At 45.5% G+C, this 20,564-nt stretch overlaps 2 protein-coding genes across 14 annotated transcripts in view; both read left to right on the top strand.

Annotated features, from left to right (window-relative positions):
* Window positions 1–11,976, top strand: part of SFMBT1 (Scm like with four mbt domains 1) — a 126,477-nt gene extending 114,501 nt beyond the window's left edge. For 12 of the 13 annotated variants that reach the window (XM_026501023.4, XM_048226516.2, XM_044384916.3 and 9 more), the window contains 5 exons: window positions 298–473; window positions 3,891–4,069; window positions 4,229–4,474; window positions 5,263–5,391; window positions 6,703–11,976. In XM_026501023.4, coding sequence (XP_026356808.1) covers window positions 298–473; window positions 3,891–4,069; window positions 4,229–4,474; window positions 5,263–5,391; window positions 6,703–6,843 — 871 coding nt within the window. In that variant the 3' untranslated portion in view covers window positions 6,844–11,976. The remainder of the gene's footprint in view (window positions 1–297; window positions 474–3,890; window positions 4,070–4,228; window positions 4,475–5,262; window positions 5,392–6,702) is intronic. The other variant, XM_057311794.1, reaches the window with a different exon arrangement.
* A 2,208-nt stretch (window positions 11,977–14,184) lies between these two features.
* Window positions 14,185–20,564, top strand: part of STIMATE (STIM activating enhancer) — a 52,858-nt gene continuing 46,478 nt past the window's right edge. The window contains exon 1 of the mRNA XM_026501016.4: window positions 14,185–14,463. Coding sequence (XP_026356801.1) covers window positions 14,304–14,463 — 160 coding nt within the window. The 5' untranslated portion in view covers window positions 14,185–14,303. The remainder of the gene's footprint in view (window positions 14,464–20,564) is intronic.

The raw sequence follows: 20,564 nt of genomic DNA, 5'->3' as shown, positions 1-20,564 counted from the left end.
CTTTTCTTTTAGTAGCTAGCGTAGACGTTCCTATTTGGAAACCTTAAACTGAGGAACCAGAAAGCAAGAGCCTCATTTGCTAATATGAAAACCTTGACGTTTATCTCTCATAGCTTAGGTGATAAATTTGATTTAAGTACAATGTGCATAAACTCATTATTTTTAGAATCCTCAAACTGTAAAGGACATAGACTATTCTGAGAAGCCAAGATAACTTTTCAGATCTGTGAATGCACTTGATTTTCTCTGGGTAATCACTAGCCCAGTAAACTTGGTCTCTGGCATCTTCCACCGCAGATACAAAGGAAAGAGTTACCGGGCTACTGTTGAAGTAGTGAAGACGGCGGATCGCGTGACTGAGTTCTGCCGGCAAACCTGCATCAAACTGGAGTGCTGTCCTAATCTCTTCGGCCCAAGGATGGTTCTGGACAAGTGTTCTGAGAACTGCTCTGTGCTTACAAAGACCAAATACAGTCAGTCCAGTTTTTCAAATTTGTTAACTATGACAACTGGCCACACTTTATATCTTGGAAAGTGTTTATTTTGCAGACATTCACCTATGGCACAAGTATACAAACTGTTCCTGTAAAGGACCAGATAATATGTTAGGCTGTTGGTCATATGATCTCTGCTGCATATTCTTCTCTGTTTTGTTTTATTTTCACTTTTATAAAAGCCATTTTTAGCTTGAGGCCCATACCAAAACAGGCCACAGGCCAGATTTGGCCCACAGGCCCATTTGCTAACTTTCACATATAGTATGTGTATAAATTAACTATTGCATCTGATGGGATATGTGATTCATTCATACAGTCTGCAAGTATTTATTATGTGTCCACTGTGTGCCACCACTGTTCTAGCACTAGGATGCTGCAGTAAAGAAAAACACATTCCTGTGCTCATTGAGTTTACATTTTAATGTGGGAGACTGATAATAAGTGAACAAATAGAGACAGGTAATATGGTGAAAAGTGAGGCAAGATAAGCAAGCAAAGGAGGGGAATAAGAAAGGCTGGGGGGGGGGTGCTGTTCAGAGGTGGTTAGGGAAGTCTTCCTGCCAGGTAACAACCTGAAGGAAGCAAGAGAGCCAGCTGCGCAGACACCATGGTGAGAGTGTTCTGGGCAGGGGCAGCAAGAGCACAGACAGGAGCAGGAGCTTGCTTTGTGTCTGCAAGGAGCAGCAAAGAAGCCGCGGTGGTTGGGAGGCATCAACAGTAGGAGAGGGGGGTAGTTGCGGGCCTCACTCAGAACTGTCACAACAACACCTGTTCCCTCTCATTGCTTATCTTCTCCCACGTGAAACTGCACACACTCACACGTCATACAAGATGAAATTTCCAGTTTGGAGCCTTGTTACGGCATTGCTGCCCAAAGACAAAATTCTGATCCCTCCTTTCCTTAAATTTTACAAGCCCTGATGTCAGTTGGGAGAATTAATACAGAGGTAGATTTTACCTTGTTAAATTTGAAGATTTCTTTTAGGGATCTGTAATCCTGCTCCTCTTAAACTTTATCAGGCATGCACATCAGCTGAAGAACTTGTTAAAATCAAAGTTCTGATTCATCAGGTCTGTGGGTATCTGGGGTCTAAACGTGTCTGCTTTTCCAGCAAGCTCCCAGACACTGTTGATGCTGCTGATCTGAGGTCATTTAGCATGATGAGCTTGCTAATCAGTGTTCAAAGCGCAGAATCATCGAAGAGTCTAACCTTGCGGTTCCTATTTATATTTGTTGGATTGTAAACTTCTTAAAGGCAAGGACTGGTGTTAGCTTATAGTGTCAGATTCAGCACTTAGTTTAGCAAATTGCAAGTATTGGTACCTAAGCGAAGTATCTCTAAATACGTGTATACCACTCTGAGCCTGTGGAGGATATGCATATTTTATTAGCTTTTTGTCTAAATTTATTTTTCACAATGATATAAGCCTAGACTTTAGGAGAGAGTCTTTGTAATTTTTCCCAGTTAGTGATTTGAGTGATATCAAATGGATTTATATCCTGTAGAATTCATTTTTTTTGCCAAAAAAATTACATTATATTTTGTTTTTACAGTAATATATAACTGTGTATATGTTTAGAGCTAGAATATATATGGTTCATTTTTGGAATTGTCTTTAGATTCTAAAATTTATATGAAAGTGCACAGGATCTAGAATAGCCAAAACAATCCTCAAAAAGACGAATAAAGTTGGAGAATTTACTCTGTCTGCCTTGGAGTTTTACCATAAAGGTAGAGTAATCAGTAGTGGGGTGGATGAAATAGTCACACAGAATGATGGGACAGAACAGAGGGGCCAGAAATAGACCCAAATTTATGTGGTTAAATTATTTCAGTGAAGATAAAAAAAACTTACCAGGGAAAGGAAGTTCTTTCAACAAATGGCACTGGTACAATTGGATTTCCAAATCAAAAACACAAAAGCAAAACTCCTTGGCTCCTACCTCACTATATATGAAAATTAATTCAAGGTGTGTCATAAGCCTGGGTAAAAGCTAAAATTATAAAGCTCCTAGAAGAAAACAAGAAGGGTATCTTCAAGTCTCGGGGTAAACAAAGATTTCTTAGGACACAGAATGCACTAACATAAAGGAAAAAATCACCAAAATTAAAAACTGCTCAGAGAATTTCTTTCCAGGATGAAGTAAAATACCCGCACAACTCTGTAATAAGAGAAATCTGGAAGCTAGAGAAAGCTGATAGTTGTATGACATTGTGAATATGCTAAATACCACTGAATTGTGCATTTGAAAGCAGTTGTTAAATGTATGTTATGTGACTTTTACCTCAATTTTTAAAAATTTAAAAACAAAAAGAGAAAATGTTCCAGAATTAGATAGAGGTGATTGTGGCAAACATACTGAATATACTAAAAATCACTGGATATGTACACTTTAAAATGATGGATTTTATATTGTGAATTATATCTCAATAAAAATGAAAGAAGTAGAAAGAGAAAACCATTTTAAAAATGAACAAAAGACTTGAATAGGCACTTCACAAAAAAGACACATACGTGGCCAATAAGCACATGAAAACATGCTCAATATCATTAGTCATCAGGGAAATGCAAATCTAAACTATAATGAGAAATGACTACACATCCACCACATTGGCTAAAATGAAAAAGGTGGACAGCCCCACAAGTTGGCAAAGGCGTAGACAACTAGATCTCTTAACACACTGCTGGTGGGAGTGCCAGATTATGCAACCCTTTAAGAAAACGCTTTGGTAGTTTCTTTAAAAGTTAATCCTAAATCTGCCATATGATCCAGCAATTTCATTCCTAGGTATTTACCCAAGGAAAATGAAACTATGCCCCCTAAAAGCCTTGGACAAGAATGTTCATTGCCGAATGGTAACAGCCCAAACCAGGGAACAGCCCAGGTGCCTGTCAACAGGAGAAGAGTTCAACTAGTGTATCCTATACAGTGAAGTGCTGTTCATCAGTAGAAGGGAATGAAGTATTCACACACAGCAGCAGAGGTGAAACTCAGAAACTTTCTGCTGAGTCCAAGAAATCTTGTTCAAAAAGCATCTGCCGAATGTCCATAGATGAGCCAAAACTAATCTGTACCGATGGCGATTGCAGTACAGTTGTGGTGGCTTCTGATGAGGGGGACTGACTGGGAAGGGACCCTGGGAACTTTCTAGGTTGGTGGAGACGTTCTCTATCTTGACAGAGGGAAGGTTATTCAGGTTTATGCATTCGTCAGTACTAACTATACTGTACATTTAAGATCCGGACAGTTAAGATTATTCCACGATACGAAATTTAAACCTTAATCAAATACAGTGTACCTGTTTTCTGCTGTGCTAGTAGAATCTCTTGTGGTGTGAGGTGGACAGAAATCACGAAGCGACTTCATTTTTCTGTGTCCTTCACATTTAGCCCACTATTACGGAAAGAAGAAAAATAAAAGAATTGGGAGGCCACCTGGTGGGCATAGCAACTTAGCATGTGCCCTGAAAAAAGCCAGTAAGAGGAGGAAGAGGCGGAAAAACGTCTTTGTCCATAAGAAGAAACGCTCCTCTGCATCTGTTGATAACACCCCAGCGGGCTCGCCCCAGGTACGAGATCTGGGAGGTGCCTGTCCTGCCCAGAAGCCAGGAGACCACTACCTGCAGGCCTTTCTAATTCAGACCCCTGCCCAGTAGAAGGTGGTTTTGTGGCCCAGGAGCTGGTTTGTCGTGGATTTCAGGGAGACTTTTTCTCTCTGTTTCCTCTAGGGAAGTGGGGGTGAAGATGAGGATGACCCAGATGAAGGGGATGACGATTCCCTGAGTGAGGGCAGTACATCGGAGCAACAGGACGAGCTACAGGAAGAGTCAGAAATGTCAGAAAAAAAGTCGTGCTCTTCCTCTCCCACCCAAAGTGAGATCTCTACATCACTGCTTCCAGACAGACAACGGAGAAAAAGAGAGCTTCGCACTTTTTCATTTTCTGATGATGAGAATAAACCACCTTCACCAAAGGTACCCATTTTTAAAATACAGTGCCTTTTATTGCTGTCTTCTAGAATGTCTCTCTGAAGTCTAATCGTTAGTGATGTGGGCATTCCATTTATTTCAGTACAGGCTTCAATTGAATTTCCCAGGTCTCTCAGCAGAATTGCAAATTCAGAGATTTACTTGCGTTGCAAGGATTATTTGGAGATCAGCTACCTATCAGAAAGAAGGTCTCTCTGAGTAGCTGCTTACTTCAGGTTAAACTAGCAATAAAATAAGTTATTTATCCTTTTGATTGTGGTGAAGCTATTTTGTTTGGTATATTTAATCCATATATGTGCAGTACGTAACATCCACATTGTAAGAGTGGCAGTCACGTCCCTGTTTTAAAACTGGGCTGCATTTGAAATATATTGCCTGAACTGAAGCAGTAAATGGTTTCTCCTGATGACTTAGTGAAGCCTTCTCTCTTCCGAAGTAGCATCCCGTTCCTGCAGCACCCCATCAGACAGCGAGTCGAAATAGACCAGGAAACAAATGGGAGGTTTAAAAACCATTTGTCTCTGTCAAATTGTCCACATTATTTGTGCTGGAACTTTGAGATAAATTCTTCCCCATTGATATTTCTTATTATAAAAGACAAACATTTCCTGAGTACCTAGTGTGGGTGGACCTCGGCCATCTTTGCTGGGAGAAATCATGCCGTAAAACCCCCTTAAACCCTGCCTTAAAGGGTTATGAATTTATATAGAGAGACTTTTTTAGAATAAAATAGCTCTGACACCATTTGGTTTGCTTTGTTGCGGGCAATGTAGGAAATAAGGATTGAAGTTGCCGAGAGGCTCCACCTGGACAGTAACCCCCTCAAGTGGAGTGTGGCGGACGTTGTCCGGTTCATCAGATCCACCGACTGTGCTCCGCTAGCGAGAATATTTCTAGACCAGGTAATTACAGAGACCTGTGAGTTTTAATAACTTGTCTCTTTAGCGAAGGACAATGGGTGCAATAGCAATTTATTTACAAGTCTGAAGAAAAATAGTTCTATCCAAAAGAAAAGAAATGTAGCCCCCCTTTTAGGTGTCGTAGCAGGAGGATTGTAAGAGGTCGTGATCCGACTCCCCCCACAGTTGAGGCGGATGGTCACTGTGTTGCCATTTTTCCCAAGACTTTGTTTCCGTCTCCCAAATATTCAAATGGCTTAAAATCAAGCATGCAGTTCTTAATTGTGCTCTTCTTTTCCAAAATAATGATTTGCTTGTTTTTAAGAATAATTAACATCTGTAATATGTTAGGCTCTAAAGTGGTGATCAGTTTTAAGGCAAGTTTTCTGAAACAAATAGTCTGTGGCCTTAAATATCAATTTTTTTTTTTTTTTTTGATAATTGGGGAGATTCTAAACTGAACATCTTTGAAGAGCTGAACAGGCTTTTTTTTTTTTTTTTCTTTAAGATTTTATTTATTTATTTGACAGAGAGAGACAGCAAGAGAGGGAACACAAGTGGGGGGAGTGTGAGAGGGAGACGCAGGCTTCCCGCCGAGCAGGGAGCCCGATGCACGGCTCCATCCTAGGACCCTGGGATCATGACCTGAGCCAAAGGTAGACGCTTAACGGCTGAGCCACCCAGGCGCCCCTGAACAGGCTTTTATGAATGTTACAGAGTAGGAAAACATTGAAGTTTAGAGTTAATATTTTATTTCAGATTTAAAAAGCATCCTTTATTTATTTTTTTTTTAAAGATTTTACTTATTTATTTGACAGAGAGAGAGACACAGCGAGAGAGGGAACACCAGCAGGGGGAGTGGGAGAGGGAGAGGGAGAAGCAGGCTCCCAGCAGAATAGGGAACCCGATGTGGGGCTCGATCCCAGGACCCTGGGATCATTCCCTGAGCCGAAGGCAGACGCTTAATGACTGAGCCACCCAGGCGCCCCTAAAAAGCATCCTTTAAAAAGTGGTTTCTTTTGTCACTTTCAGTAGCCAGTTACAAACTAGTTCATTCACTGAATTTCTGCAGAGCAGAAAGGGTAGAATGGATTCTTATCCTTGGTAAAAATTTTTCCTAAATTCTGAAGATTCATTAGCATGGAGGTCTGCGGGGGGCACTTGGAAGAAACTGTGTGCCACTTATGTAAAGGGGGAAAGTAAGGAAAAGAGAGCACAGGGACTTTGACACAAGCCAGAGGGAACGGGGGCTGTGTGGACTGAGCTGCCATCCATGTGCACATCATAGATAATGTGTGTTTTATGTTTTAACAGGAAATTGACGGGCAGGCCCTGTTGCTCCTTACCCTTCCCACTGTTCAAGAGTGCATGGACTTAAAATTGGGCCCCGCCATCAAACTCTGCCACCACATAGAGAGGATCAAGTTTGCTTTCTATGAGCAGTTTGCCAACTAACTGAGAAGGACAACCAAAGTGAGCTGTGTGTCTGTGAGGCTCAAATGCCACAAATCCTTCTCGCTGCTCTGCAGGTGGAGCTGAATCAGCCCTGGGGCTCTGGGCCCTGCAGGGGTCGGCTTGCTCTCTTTGCACTTTCAGGGAAGGAGGACCCACGCTGAGGAAGCAGAAACTGCACAGAAGTGGCTCTCCTGCCAGTGGAACTGTGGGCATCTCTTGGTCAGCAGATTGCAGTTTTAACGAAAGAAAGGCTGTGAAGAGAAGACTCCTGTAAGAAGACTAAGCATTTCCAGCGGTGCGGCCTGAAAACGAAGAGCAGTCTCGGCTGCTGGAGAGCACCCCTGTGGTGGTCGTCTTTTTGTTCTGTTCCTTCCCATTGTAGATTGAACTCTGTTCTCTGCTTTCTCTTTCTTGGAAAGAGAGGACATAGCTTTAAGTCAGCACTGATTTGGGACCATGCCTAAGGCACATCAGTGCTTCATTGTCATTGTGTTTTTAAGCTTTTTTAAATTAAAACAGTTCATTTTGGGGATGATTACATGGCTCTAGGGTTTTGAATGTACAGTCACACTTTGATCCATTTTACCATCTAGTCTTAGGAGTTCCTTTGTTTACTACCTCTGTTGATGATTGAGCTTACAGCCATGTATAAGGTTTTTTGTATGATGCCATTTTTAAGCTACATGAACACTAAAACTATGACAGAAGCTGGAGGGAAAACAAAAACAAAAAACACTGTTTGCTTTCTTAAAAATATCATGTGAGCACTTACACCAGTTCCTGGCCTGATCTGAGAACCTTGCTGTCATTGGTTCCCGTCTGGACCCAGCATGGGCTCCCTGTTTTAGGTGGTCTCTCAAAGACTGTGGGTATTTCTGTTTAGTTGCTCTCTCCCCATCAGTCTTCAGAGGGACTTCAGTGGCTCTTACTTTATTTACTTTCCTCTGCAGTTGTTTGTTTCAAGAGTCCTCACTTTGGGTGAAAATTAGTCGGTGGTCCTTGGACCCACAGGAAAACCCATTTCCCTTTCTTTCTGGGTGTCTCCAGGCAGAGAGTGTAGAAGCACAACAGAGAAAACATTTTGGGGGGTGATGCAGAGCATGGAGTTTCTGTAACAGTGTGTCCTCGTGTCCTCAGTGGCTGCATAAAGATTGAGAGGTGGTTAAGGATTCTGGAAACCTCTTGGCCTAGTCACATTTACATGTCCTCTTGGTGAAACCTTTAAATTGAATGTAATCTACAGTCTGAGGATTCCCACTCAACAGCTCAACAACTTGGTTTGCTTTTAGTTGTTTCTTTTGGCCCAGCTCAGGTTAACATGAAACTACAGGCAAATTTTCACTTAGGATCGCACTGCTAGCTACTATAGAACAGTAGCGTTTGCTGTGCTGTTCCAGCCAGGAGGGATGAGGAAGGAGGCACACATAGATTGCTTCCTTTAAATGGTTTGCATTGCCGAGTGTTTGGGTTTTTGGTTTTGTTTGTTTTTTTTTTTAATTATCCTAGTTACCTGCAAATTTATAACTTAATTATTCATCGTCAAGATTTGAAAATGTTTTAAAACTACAAACTTGGTGAATTCTAAACAGCTATACAAATATAAGGTAGTATTATTACAAATTTAAACTGATGGTAGATTTTTCCCTTTTATTCCCCTCTCCTGCTCCCACCAGTTTATGGATCTTGGCAGACATTCTGTGGTCTGCAGCCTCTCTTCATTGGATTATTTATGAACCACCTTAACTCAAGCGCTCCAACCAAACCGTATATTAAAGCATCAATTCTTTGCTTAGGTTACTACCAGATAGACCTGGAAAGAAGCGTCATTTAAGTAAAAGTTAATATGTTTGAACTTAGCGATCCGGTTTTTAAAAATGTAATTTTATGCCTATGGAAGAGAAGCATATATGAGATGCTTGGGAACAATTAGTGTTGAGTACAGGGTCTTGGGGGAGGGGGTGCGTAACTTACATAATTAAGGTTCCTGAGAGCTCAGCAGTTAAGGCACTAAGGCACAGGGAGTTCCTTGAAGAAGATCAATGTTTGTTTTACTTAGGGAAATGAGATTTACTTCCTATGAGAGGGAATTGACCAAATGCAACAGTGAATACGTTAAGTTGTCTCTCTTTTGCCGTCTCCAAAACCATAGGTTAGGGGGCAAAGCCCCTGGAAAGGTGAAGCTCACGGCCCTGAGTCGTCTTGAATCTGGGTATAGTCAGTCAGGGCTCAGCGGGCTCCTCTGTCTGTACCGTGATTATTCAAGCTCAGCTTTCTCCTAGAGAGAAGCCAACTCTAAGTTGGGTTTCCCTTAATATTTCTTGCATTCTCATGGTGATATACAGTTTCTCAGGCCACTGCATTAAAGAATTATATACCCCACCCCCCACTCCCATATATTAAATAAGAGAAGGTAATTGGGAATTTGGCACAGGGCTTTTTTTTTTTTTTTTTTAGTAGAAAATTTAGACTCCATTTCCCTCCTAAAGCTGCTGGGGCTTGTCTGGACAACAGTGACAGTCTGATTCCTCTGATTCTGAAACAGATTTTAAACCTGATAATAACTCACCATGTTGGGGTAAAGTGTTTGTATATTACACGTGAACTTTGTTCTTTAAACATTGATACCCTCTTAAATTTCTGAGAGATACATTATCAGGGGCTGCATTTGTCTGAATTTCAGCTTCAGCTGGTCCACAGCTGCCTGAGGTCAGGAAGTACTCCATGATCCATTTTTTGATTCTGAATTGACAAACTTGGAAACAGGTGAATGGACTGTATAAGCCTCCTGGACCTTGAAGTTGACCGACCACTATTAGCCTATGTTAGTGTGTTAGGGAAACCTCTTATTGTACGTGAAGATGTGCTGTGACATTTTGACTGTATTTTGTGGGCTTCTGGGAACTGTGCTGTTTTCCTTTGTAAACTGCCCTCATCATTCTCAGTGGAAGGTGAGTTGAGGTGTCTAATGCAGGGGATGCATTACTGGGGCTTTACCTATATCTGCCTTTCTTTGGTGATGTAGGTGGCTCCCGGCATCTATGTTGTGGATACATGAGGTCAGGGAAGGATACTTAGCAACCTCTGGAAGAGAGTGGCTTCCTGGTAAATATTTATGGAAATATGATAGAGGCAGACATGGAAAACCAGCTCAGAGCTTGGCCTTTATATGCCTCTTCTCCTGGAGGTAGTTCTTCTCACAATGAGAGAGAGGGCCTTGGACCAAAGCTTCCTGAGGACTTGAATATATTTTACTGACTCTCTTTTATTAATCCCATCATTAATGTGGTACCTGAATAGAGATTAAAAGCTTTAGGAGGCCTTAGCTAGAGCAGGACCCAGAACCATTCCCCTCTCGCAAGCCAAAAAGTATTTCTGGGGGACACACAGAACGTCAGGAAATTGTTAACAGTAGGTAAGAATTATCTAGATGGGAACTTTGGGAAAACTCACAGACACATTTACTTGGCACCTATCACCAAAGACTTACATTGAAGACCCCATTCACTGGTTTGATTGATGCCCACAGAAGCTCTGAGAGAGATGTTAGGACCTTAGTCTCAACAGTGGAAGCACATGCTGGGTTTGAACACTGGTCCTGTATTCTAGGGGTGGTGTGTGTGTGTGTGTGTGTGTGTGTGTGTGTAAGTTCAAAAGTGTTCTGTGTTATCATTTGGCCTTAGGAAGATGAAGGAGAAGACATCACTAACATGTGAAGTATAAATCTCAGTGGGAACCACGGACCCCCTTTTAAAATTTGAATGTCTTTGGTCTTGGGTCCACTGTAAATAACCATGTGTCATGGTCCTGATGCTGTCTCAGAAACTCTGTAGAACAAAGTTTCCTGCAAAGCCAAAAAGAAGTCAGTCCCTTTCATGCGGTTGTAATTCTTCCATGACTTGATCCACTTCACTACGTTCTGTTAGTGAACTTTGACGATTCTCACACCTTGTGTAAGAATATGCGTACTTCGGAAATTTGCATCTATCCAAGCAAGCCACCTTTGGACTTGGAGTTTTTGCAGAAGAGTTCTACACTCAAACCCCAGTCCAAGGATCTGGTTCTAAGCCTTCTCGCTTGGGGTGTCCTCTGTACTTGTTCCAGACCACAGAGGTGGCCTTGTTTCTGAGGGCAGCCTGCAGGGTGAAGGTATAGAAGGTGGTGGGCAGTAAATGCACTGGAGATTGTCTTGCTTCTGGTGTTTCAGAACTCTTAGGTTTTTCACAAGAACCAGCAAAACCAGGAGAGGGGGAATGGAGAAATAGGCCTAAAACTCCCTCCCTTTACGTCTTTTCTGACTTACACTGTTTGGGTTTGTCCTGGTGCTATGGCCTATCACAAAGGACTGTTTTAAAAGAGAAACAATCTACATACAGCCTTGGCGGACAAGTCCTCAACACCAGCAGTCAAGTGTGGACCCTGAGCTATTTTGGGGGACAAAGGATGATACCGCCTAGTGAGATGATGCCACCATTGCTGATGGGGGTGCCTGTTCTCAGGATGTGTGGAAACTCAGTCTTGAAGGGTTTCTACATGGTTTAGTCAACCCAACTGCATGCCTAGCTTGGCAGAATGGAGGTGGGCAAAGAGTGCTGGAAGGAGGAGGGTAGGCTTTAGGGGTAAATGAAGTCACAAAGCAGATGATTGAAGGGCCCATACGAAGTTTAGACAAAGTTAAAACTGGACAGTTACTTATCTCCTTTCGCAAGAAGGCTCTAGGGAAGTGTAGTTCGAATGCTTCTTTTGAGATTTTAAAGTGTTCATTTCTTTTCCTCTTCCTTTCTTCCTTTTTTTGGTTGAATATTCTCTAAAGACAATCAGAGGCCTGCTAGGGTGGGACTTCTGGCTGGTTCCAGCACGCCTTAGGCCTCTTTCTGATACTAACTTGTTGGAACTGATGCACTTTGTTTATGCTATCCTTTTTTTTTTTTTTTTAAGCTGCTTGTTTGGAACAAAACAAAATGCATATTGCATTGTATCCTTCCTGCTTGCTGTTTTTCTCTTAATTTTAAAAGTTATGCATTGAGGATGAAGTATAATTAAGGAGAAATATGCACAAGAATACCTATTAAAATAACTCCCATCTAGTTTGGTGGGTATAACTTCAAGGGATTAAAAAAAACTATTTTGGATGAATATTTTGTGTGTGGTTTTTTTTGTTTGTTTGTTTTGTTTTTTTTGTAAATAAGAGTGTATAAGATGTGGTATATTATGACAGTTTTAAGTGGTTGTAAGAGAATTAAAACAGGTCTTAAGCTACGTTTAACTTCATTTGACAGTGAAGAAGACATCTTGGCCAGAGTAAATCCTTCAAAACTCTTTCCAGTGGGGCCTCAGAATCATCTCTGAAAGGAGCAGAAGGTTCCTTTCTACATCAATAAAATGTACCTTTCCAGAATTCTCCCTTCTCTCCTGCTGTCCAACTCTCTGGATTTGGGTACTTTTTAATTGCAGTTCAGGAAAGGTAGGAAGAGCAGACTTTCCCCACAGCGACCTTGCTCCTGGCATTGGGGAATCTGCCCCCGATCTCAGAAGAACGTTTGTCTACATTTGCCTTGCTACAGCAGCAACGGGCCTTAAGGATCCCTCCACATCTGGATGTGCAGAGCAGTGCTTTGTCAAAACCTTCATTCTTCCGCTCGGTGTGCAACTTTCCTTAAGCTGCCTGTATCTTCAAGCAACTAACAGTCTCCTTATACCCAGCCCACAATCTCTCCTGCTCTAAGTACATGTCCTCTCATTTGGTTCCCTCTGAACATGGACTGTAACTGTTGAGCATCCCCATAAGAGACTTTCTTAGATTTAAAGACAGTAATGCAATTTCCCCTGACCTATTTATTTTCTTAACCTGATTTTGTGTATTTTCCCATGTTCAATAACTTGTGGAGAGTTTTAAATTTTATAAATTAAAATTCAGTTTAATTTAAAGAAGTGTTGCCATGTTCTCTGTGCCAGGTACTATGTCGGATTCAAGGGCTAATAAAAACCAGTTCCCACCCTCCGGAGGCTCACACTCAGCTGTGAGAGAGAGAGAGAGACGTGTACAGCCATCTAATGGAGCAGTCAGAAAAGTTCTAGTAGAGCAGTATACACAAGGTCATGTGCAAGCCGGCCGGGGAGAGGGAGGTCAGGTGGGCCTCAAGCACAAGTAGCATTCATTCAGCAGAGAAAAGGGAACAGAGTACATGCAGCTACAATGCCATTTAAGACACAGGAGGTGTGAAGTGCATTGTAAGAGAAGGACTAGAGAACTGGCTCTAAGGAGCCAGTAGCATTTTTGTTCTCTGGATAATCAGGTTAATATTCCTGTGAACCCAGAAAGCTTTTGTAAGCATTTAGCCCATTGGGATTCCTTGGTGGATATTTTTTAGGGAAACTCTCTAAATACGGTTTTTTTTGTTCCACAAATGTAGCCCAGTGTCTACTGGAGTAATACCATATGTACATGCAGCAGGAAGGCTAGGGAGTGGAGAGCACCAACACGAGATGTCCGGAGAAAAGCCAGAGGGGGCTGGGAAGGTAGAAGGGAGAATAGGCACTACAGGCCCTCGTAGAGGTAGAGAGCTGGTCCCACGGAGTCAAAGGGTTAAGGTGGGAGTAAACGTGCATGTGTGGAGGGGGACCTTAGAGATTCTGGCAGTTGCCAACAATTTGGCTTTATGAAGCACGTTCAAAATGAACAAGATGGGGATATGTTCCCATGTTTTCAGTATAAACGTTGTATATTTCTAAATGACAGTGATTGGATTAAAATGACCATTTACATAATGTTTAGGGAAGAAAAAAGTCGACTCGGGCCTGATTGACGAATCTAGGAAAAGCTTTTGGCCACAATATTCGTACTAACAGGGAAAGTAGAAGGACGCCAAACGTCTGGATTGGAAGGAACATGCCTGTGTGCAGAGTCTTGGATTGTTTTCCTCACCGCCTCCTTCAGAATAATCTAGGCTGCTGAAAATGCAGATTATTTCGCCCTGTCTCAGAACTACTGAATCGGAATCTGAGGGTGGAATCCAGGAGTGTTTTTAATAAATTCTGCAGGGTATGAGGGGTTCATCTTGGAAAAGAAAAGAATTTAGTCGCAGACGGTCCCGGCTCCTGCCTTCCCGACCTGGAGCTCGGGGTCCTTGGGCTCACTCGCATCCACGCAGCCCGGCTCACCTGCTCCGCTCTACCTGTGGCCTGGACGCACGACCCCGCCCCCACGCCCGGCCGGAGCCCCGCCCGTGGGGGGGCGGGGAAGAGCTGGAGCAGCTGAGGCCCGCCCCCACGCCCGGCCGAGCCAATCAGGCGCTGCGGTCTCAGACGTCGGGTTACGCGCGGCGGCGAGTGGGCCGCGGGGCGGAGGTACCGGCTCCCGGCTTGGACTCCCGGCCCGGAGCTCGGCGGCGCGGCCCCCGCAGGCAGCGAGGCCGGGCGGGCGGGCTGGCCGCGGCGCCCCGCGCCCCTCCGCCAGGCCCGCCATGCAGGGCCCCGCCGGGAACGCGAGCCACAGGCTCCCGGGCGGGCCGCCCTCCACCGTCGCGTCCGGGGCGGGCCGCTGCGAGAGCGGCGCGCTCATGCACAGTTTCGGCATCTTCCTGCAGGGGCTGCTCGGCGTCGTGGCCTTCAGCACGTTAATGCGTGAGTCCTGGACCCCCGCCCCTCCTGAGGCCCTGTGGGACCACCGCAGGCCCAGCCCCGCCTCGGGGAACCTCCTGCCTGAAGAGTTAAGGCCTGGGGCTCCGGGCCCTGTGGCGGGGGTGCCTTCTGCCCGCGAGCGCAGGCTGGGCATTCCCAGACTAGCGGGAGCTCCGTCCCCCGACCCAGGGTCCTGAGTTCCTCGCCTTATCGCGACAGCCTTTAGCCAGGGGGTCCCCCCTTCTCTTCTCCTACAGCCCGCACACGCCTCTCTTCCGAGAGAACTAAAACTCGCGCCCCCCTCCCCCGCTACCTTGTCATCGCGAATTAAGGCTACTCCACTTTCCATCCTGGGGCCATGAACCCCCCAGCTGGAATAATCCTTTGTGCCCTCTCTTCCTAGCCTTCCCTTCGCACTTTGAACCCGCTTCCCTAAATGCCCTGTCTGTTGCTAGGCTTTTTCCTGCTTCCTCACTCCGCAAAGATTTGCTGTCTCCCTTTGGCTTTTAAATCCCCGCTACTTTGCAATACCTGGACTGTAAGGCCATGCTTTGCGTTCCCAGTACTACTTCCTCCTGCCCCGCCTCCCCCTCTCCCCCCAGCTTTATTTTCTGTTTTGGTTGGAGCAGGACCCACCCAGACTGCCTTCTTTCCCCTCCTTTCTTCCTGAACAGGTCCACCTGTTCCGTATCTGTCCCAAGCTTTCCTGATTAAGTTGCATCTCAAGCCTCCTCTGGCCATTCCCCTGCCCAACGCACTCTATTACTTGTATTTAAAGTTTCCTTCCTTTCCATGCGACTAGGCAACCTAGTGGCTTAGTGGAGGAGGTGGCTCAGAAGGTCTGGAGAGGTGGCAGAATTCCTGTGCTAAGTCCCCACGGGCCCTTTCTTGAGAGTTTCCTGATGGAGGGGAAAAAGCCCCAGATGGCCCTTCTGGAGAACTAGAAGTTCCACCCTGTTGTCAGGTGTGCTGTGCGTTTGGGGTTGTGTTGTTTTCTTGGTGCACGTCATTCCCTTCATTACAGTTAACAGGAGGCTTCAGTTGGCTGTGATTGCATTCTGGGGGAAGGAAGGGTTATAACGATCTGTACGGAGGCATTCATTCCAGAATGACTGGTTCTCAAAACTTCCCCACTGTGCTCACATGGGCAGAGTGGAAAGTTTCTGCAGAAAGTATGCTCCTTCGCACTGGGGACGGATCCTGCAGCTGTGTGCGTTTGTCTTCTGGGGTGGAGTTGCTGGCGTTACAGCTTTGCTTGTCATAACACGGGGCTTGTTTGAATGAATTATCCCAGGCTTCATTCAGGTAACCCCAAAGAGGCTGTTCTGGGATGACACTTCTTCTCGTTGCCTGGCCTTGATAAATCTTACCCCAAGTGCCCGACTGTATATGTTTGCCACTTTTTCTTTCCTTTTTAGTCTCTACTTGTCTTGCTATTTTCCCAGCTGAACAAATACCCACTTGTTTCCACAGTATTAATTTATGACGACTTAGCCAAAATCAGCTGCTGACTTGGGGGCATGAACTGTATGCATGTGTTTTCAAGACACCGTGCGTGGGTCCCCCTCCCCTCCCACTTCTGTCCCCTCCATCTGGTCTGCCTTTCTCTCTGAAGGAACTGCAAGCTTACTTTGCGGTTTGTTCCCTAACTTAGGATTTGCTATCCTAGCTCTGGCTATTTCCGTGGATTTGATTGCTGCTGATGGCCCGATTTATTCTTGAGAGCTTGATACTCGTGGTTCAGGGAGGGAAATATGATTATAGCCGGACAGAATTGCTTGTCGCTGAGAAGTGTGCCAGGTCGCCTGTGTTCTGAGTGACGGCGCTGGCCCTGGAGTCTTCAGGGACATACCCACTTTGCTTAATCTTCAGTGCGAGCACATGTGCAAACCCCACTGCGGTGGGTGCTTTCTGTAGGCAAAGACCAGACTACAGAGTGGCCTTTTGCTCAATGTAAGTCTAGATGAGGAGGGTGCCTGTGGAAATGGGCATTGGCTTCTGGGACAGTGATGAGTAGGAGAGACGGGGAGAAGGGGTGGAGGGGTGAGAACTGTGTCTACCCTTGCTTATCTCTTCAACTTGCTGGTTCTGTTCTGAGAACCACGGGGCTTCCCCGTTGGCACTGTGGGGTTGAGGAGGGAATCTCTCAGGGGCTGCATCACATTTTGCAGTGACTTTGCTGGGGATGAGGGGAGGGGGTGGAGGTGCTGTCAAGGAAGTGCATCTGTGAGCAGTTTGATTTGCCTGGGCTTTGTCTTCCAGGCACAGCGTCGGTTCCCCAGACAGGCAGAGCTGCTGGCAAGAGTGCCAGGCTTCTGTGCCAGGTGTCCACCTTGCCGCCCTTGAGGGAGGTCTCGGTGTGTTAAGATGAAGCCTCTCCATCCTTCGTCAGTTCCACTGTTTTCTTTGTCGAGCATATTTTAAATAGCAGTCATCTCTCCTGAGCAGTTAACCTCTTTGGGGTCACAGTCTGTTCCCACCTGGGTGCTTTTTTCCCCCCGGGCCATGGGCTCATTGGCTCTCTTCTCCGACAGTTCTGCGGGCAGGCACTGGTCCATTTTCCGGGCAGACCAGCTCTGTTCCATTGGCTACACCCCCTTCTCTGCCAAACAGGCGGAGGCATTTTTCATCACTTCACATCCCTGAATTCAGTGACTCCTCAGACTACTATCCTTATGTTTCTTTTTCTACCCAGAAAAATCATTTTTTTTTTCCCCATTTACAGGTGGTTGTGTTTTTTACCTAGAGGGTTTTGTCCTGGAGGAAGACTTCAGATATATATGTACATCCGTGTGTGTGCGCACACATACGTATACACACATATATATGGGAGGCTTTTGATTCTCACAGGATTTCTCATCCTGGTGCTTGGCTCTGTATGGAGATTTTCAGATGGTCTCAGCCCAGACGGTCGAGAGTTAAGAATGCCAGGTGATGTATGTCGCCTCTCTTCAAGTTGCATAAATACAGACTGTTACCGGCCAGCATCCACACGCATGTCTCGGTGTCGGCTAAGACAGGTCAGCATGTCTCACACCTCCCTGCGCTACCTAAGCTACCCTCTGTATGCAAGGAAAGCTGAACACATTCGGAGGCAAGCTTATAAAGGGACTTCCCAGTCTGGGTTCTCTGGGACGTCACCGAGAAGCACTGGTGTCTGAGTAGAAAGAAATGCTTTCAGTGAGGGGGCTTGTCATGACCTGCCTGCTGAACCGCTCCTCTTGTTTTGGTGGCTTTATCTCTAGTCTGCGACTTGATGAAATTGCTCAGACCAGAGTCACAGCAGAACAGAGCTGAGCACACTGTCCACTGCAGGACCATGGCCCGGCTGTCAGCCAGAGGTTGGTGTCGGCCAGCGTGCGTGTTGGCGTTTGGGGGTGTTGACTCTCAGGACGTGGGATGCATAGCAAACACAAGCCTCCTTCACCGTGCACAAAGTTCCGGGCTGAAGTATAGACAGAATCGGTTTTTTTTGTTTTTTTTTTTTTTTTAAAGATTTTTTTTTATTTTTATTTATGTGACATAGAGACAGCCAGCGAGAGAGGGAACACAGCAGACGAGTGAGAGAGGAAGAAGCAGGCTCCCAGCGGAGGAGCCCGATGTGGGACTCGATCCCGGCACGCCGGGATCACGCCCTGAGCCGAAGGCAGACGCTTTAACGACTGCGCCACCCAGGCGCCCCGACAGAATCGGTTTTTAACACAGCAAGCAGTTTGAGAGGTTGGATAGACCTACCTCCCTATTTTTGTGGTGCAGATATGGGGACTGGCCAGCTGGAGAGGGCGTCCGTGTTCTACAAAAACACTGCTGGCGTTGAGAAATGAGAGCTTTCCTGCGACCCAGAGGAACCTCACACACCAGTCTGCCCGGCTTTGAAATCTCAGTCTCGTGCGAGAGTCACTGGTTTCCTCACATGGTGAACCGGCCTCCTTACATGTTCTGTACGCACAGACCTGCGGGGGCCACCCTTCCTGGGGTCTCCTCTCCCCACCCTATCCCAGTCTTTACCTTACAAAATGTCAGACATCAGGAAAGATGAGAAATACTACAGTGATAATACAGTATCAGCCCTCCACCTAGATTCAGAAATTGTTCGTGTTTTGCCACATTTGCTTTTTCTCTTTATACTTTTTTTTTTTTTCCTGGCCAAGCCATTTGAAGATACGTCGCAGCCAGGATCACACTTCACCCCTAAAAACTTCCAGTTGAGTCTCCTGAGAAGGACAGTCTTCTGCATAATCAGTTTCATGATCATGCCTAAGAAAATGGATACGAAACCTTGACCATAGCACCCAACAGCCAGTCCGTAGTCACACTTGCCCACCTGCCCCAAGTCTCTTGGAAATGCGGTCTTTGAGAACCGAGCTGGTCAAGGGCCACATGTTGCATGACTTGTGTTTTGAAGTCATTTTTACTATAGAACTGTCACCCCCTGCACTCACTCGCACGCTCATTGGTTGTTTGATGACATAGCTGTTTTGAAGAGCACTGATCGCTTGTCATGGGGTTGTGTGCCGTGTCCCGGAGTTGCCTGGGTGTTTCCTTGTGGTGCTGTGTGAGCTGTTCCGTGGACCCCTGTGTTCCCTGAGTTTTGTCTGGGGGAGGTTTTAGGTCCAGGTGACCTTTTTTACAGCAGGAGCACTCCGTAGGCAGTACTCTGCTTCACAGGACGGCGTACCAGGAAGCACGTGACCTCAGGCGGCCCTGCTCTCAGTAATGAGGTGGTTTATGTGGCGGAGGGGTGAGGTCTCCGGATCTCTCCCTTGTAAAGGTACTTTTCCCCCTTTGCAATGGTTAAATTATCTCTGTGGTGGTGATCCTTCGAGATCGTGGGTATATCCTATTCCCCAATAACTTTTCACTCATTGGTCACCTGGTATGAGGGTGGGACACAGTCGTGGCCGCGCTGGAGCTGGAGATGAGGAGAGAAGGCACCTGTGTCTGGGCCCGGCACCTAGCACTCAATAAATGTTGGTTTCCTTTGCTCCCTCTGGAGTGCCAGCCACAGCCAAGGGAAGAACATCCCCTTTTCTGTCCCAGGCTGGTATTGTGCCCACAGGGGAAGGAAGGGCAGCCAACATTAGTGTGGCAGCTGGTTAGGAATCTTTATTTTTGGAGAGTTTTCAGGGTTTCTAAACGCCAATTTATCTGGTAGCGTGTATCCATCATGGTGATCTCCTCTATTTATAGTAAAAATTAATCTGGAGTAAAATCAGGGCACGAGGGAGTTGTCTGAATTAAAGGACAGTCTGGGTTGAAGAATAATTTAATGAAATGCATTTTTTAGCCTTTTAAATGCCTCTGTTTGTCAAGTGTTGCCCTATAGGGGCCTATCCAGCCTCCTCTGCTTAAATGATCTGTTTAAAATCCTTTGCAATTAGTATAATATTTGCATGAAGATGAAGTCTCTTTGAAGGAATTTTACAGGTGATTAAAAATAGGATCCGTGGCTCTGGAACCAGTCTGACCTGGCTTCCATTTCTGCTTCTGCTTCACTGTGCCCTTGAGCAGCCTACCTATATTTCCCCACAGTTCCGTTTGCTCCCCGGTAAGATGGAAATAATAGTTTTTCTGGGACTGTGGGGATTAGGAAGAATGTAAAGAAGCTGGATCGGTATCAGGCACGCGTTAGGCCCTCTGCGGAGGGGTGGGGGGGGTGAAGTCATCCTCGTTGTTAACCGTATTTGCATTCGAGAGTCCCACTGAAGAGCGTTTCACAAGTGCTTGAGTAACTTGTTTTCTGAATTAGGTTAAACATTTCCCTTGCTATCTTGTTTGCACAGCATCTTTACCTTTCGCCCTCTTTTCGTAGACTGCATAATAGTGGAAAACTTGAACACAACCAGCACGATGCTGGTGAATTCCAAATTAGCATGTACCCAAAGCAGGTGGCTTCAGTAGAGGCAGTGCTCCCCTCTCTTCACCTAACCCTGACCTGTGTTTTCACCTACACAGTCTCTCATGGGCCTTGAGAGGGCAGCGTGGCTACAAGTGATTAACCTGTGCCCGAGCCCTGGCCTTATCTGCCCCAGGTCCCGCAATGGCAGGTGGTGGTGCTGGCCCCTAGAGCCAGTGTCTTCCCAGAAGCTTGCTCTGTACCAGGT

This window comes from Ursus arctos, unplaced genomic scaffold (genome assembly GCF_023065955.2).
Source record: "Ursus arctos isolate Adak ecotype North America unplaced genomic scaffold, UrsArc2.0 scaffold_14, whole genome shotgun sequence".
Lineage (NCBI taxonomy): Eukaryota > Metazoa > Chordata > Mammalia > Carnivora > Ursidae > Ursus > Ursus arctos.
The sequence above is the reverse complement of the archived record's forward strand: the minus strand, read 5'-3'. Positions and strand labels throughout refer to the sequence as shown.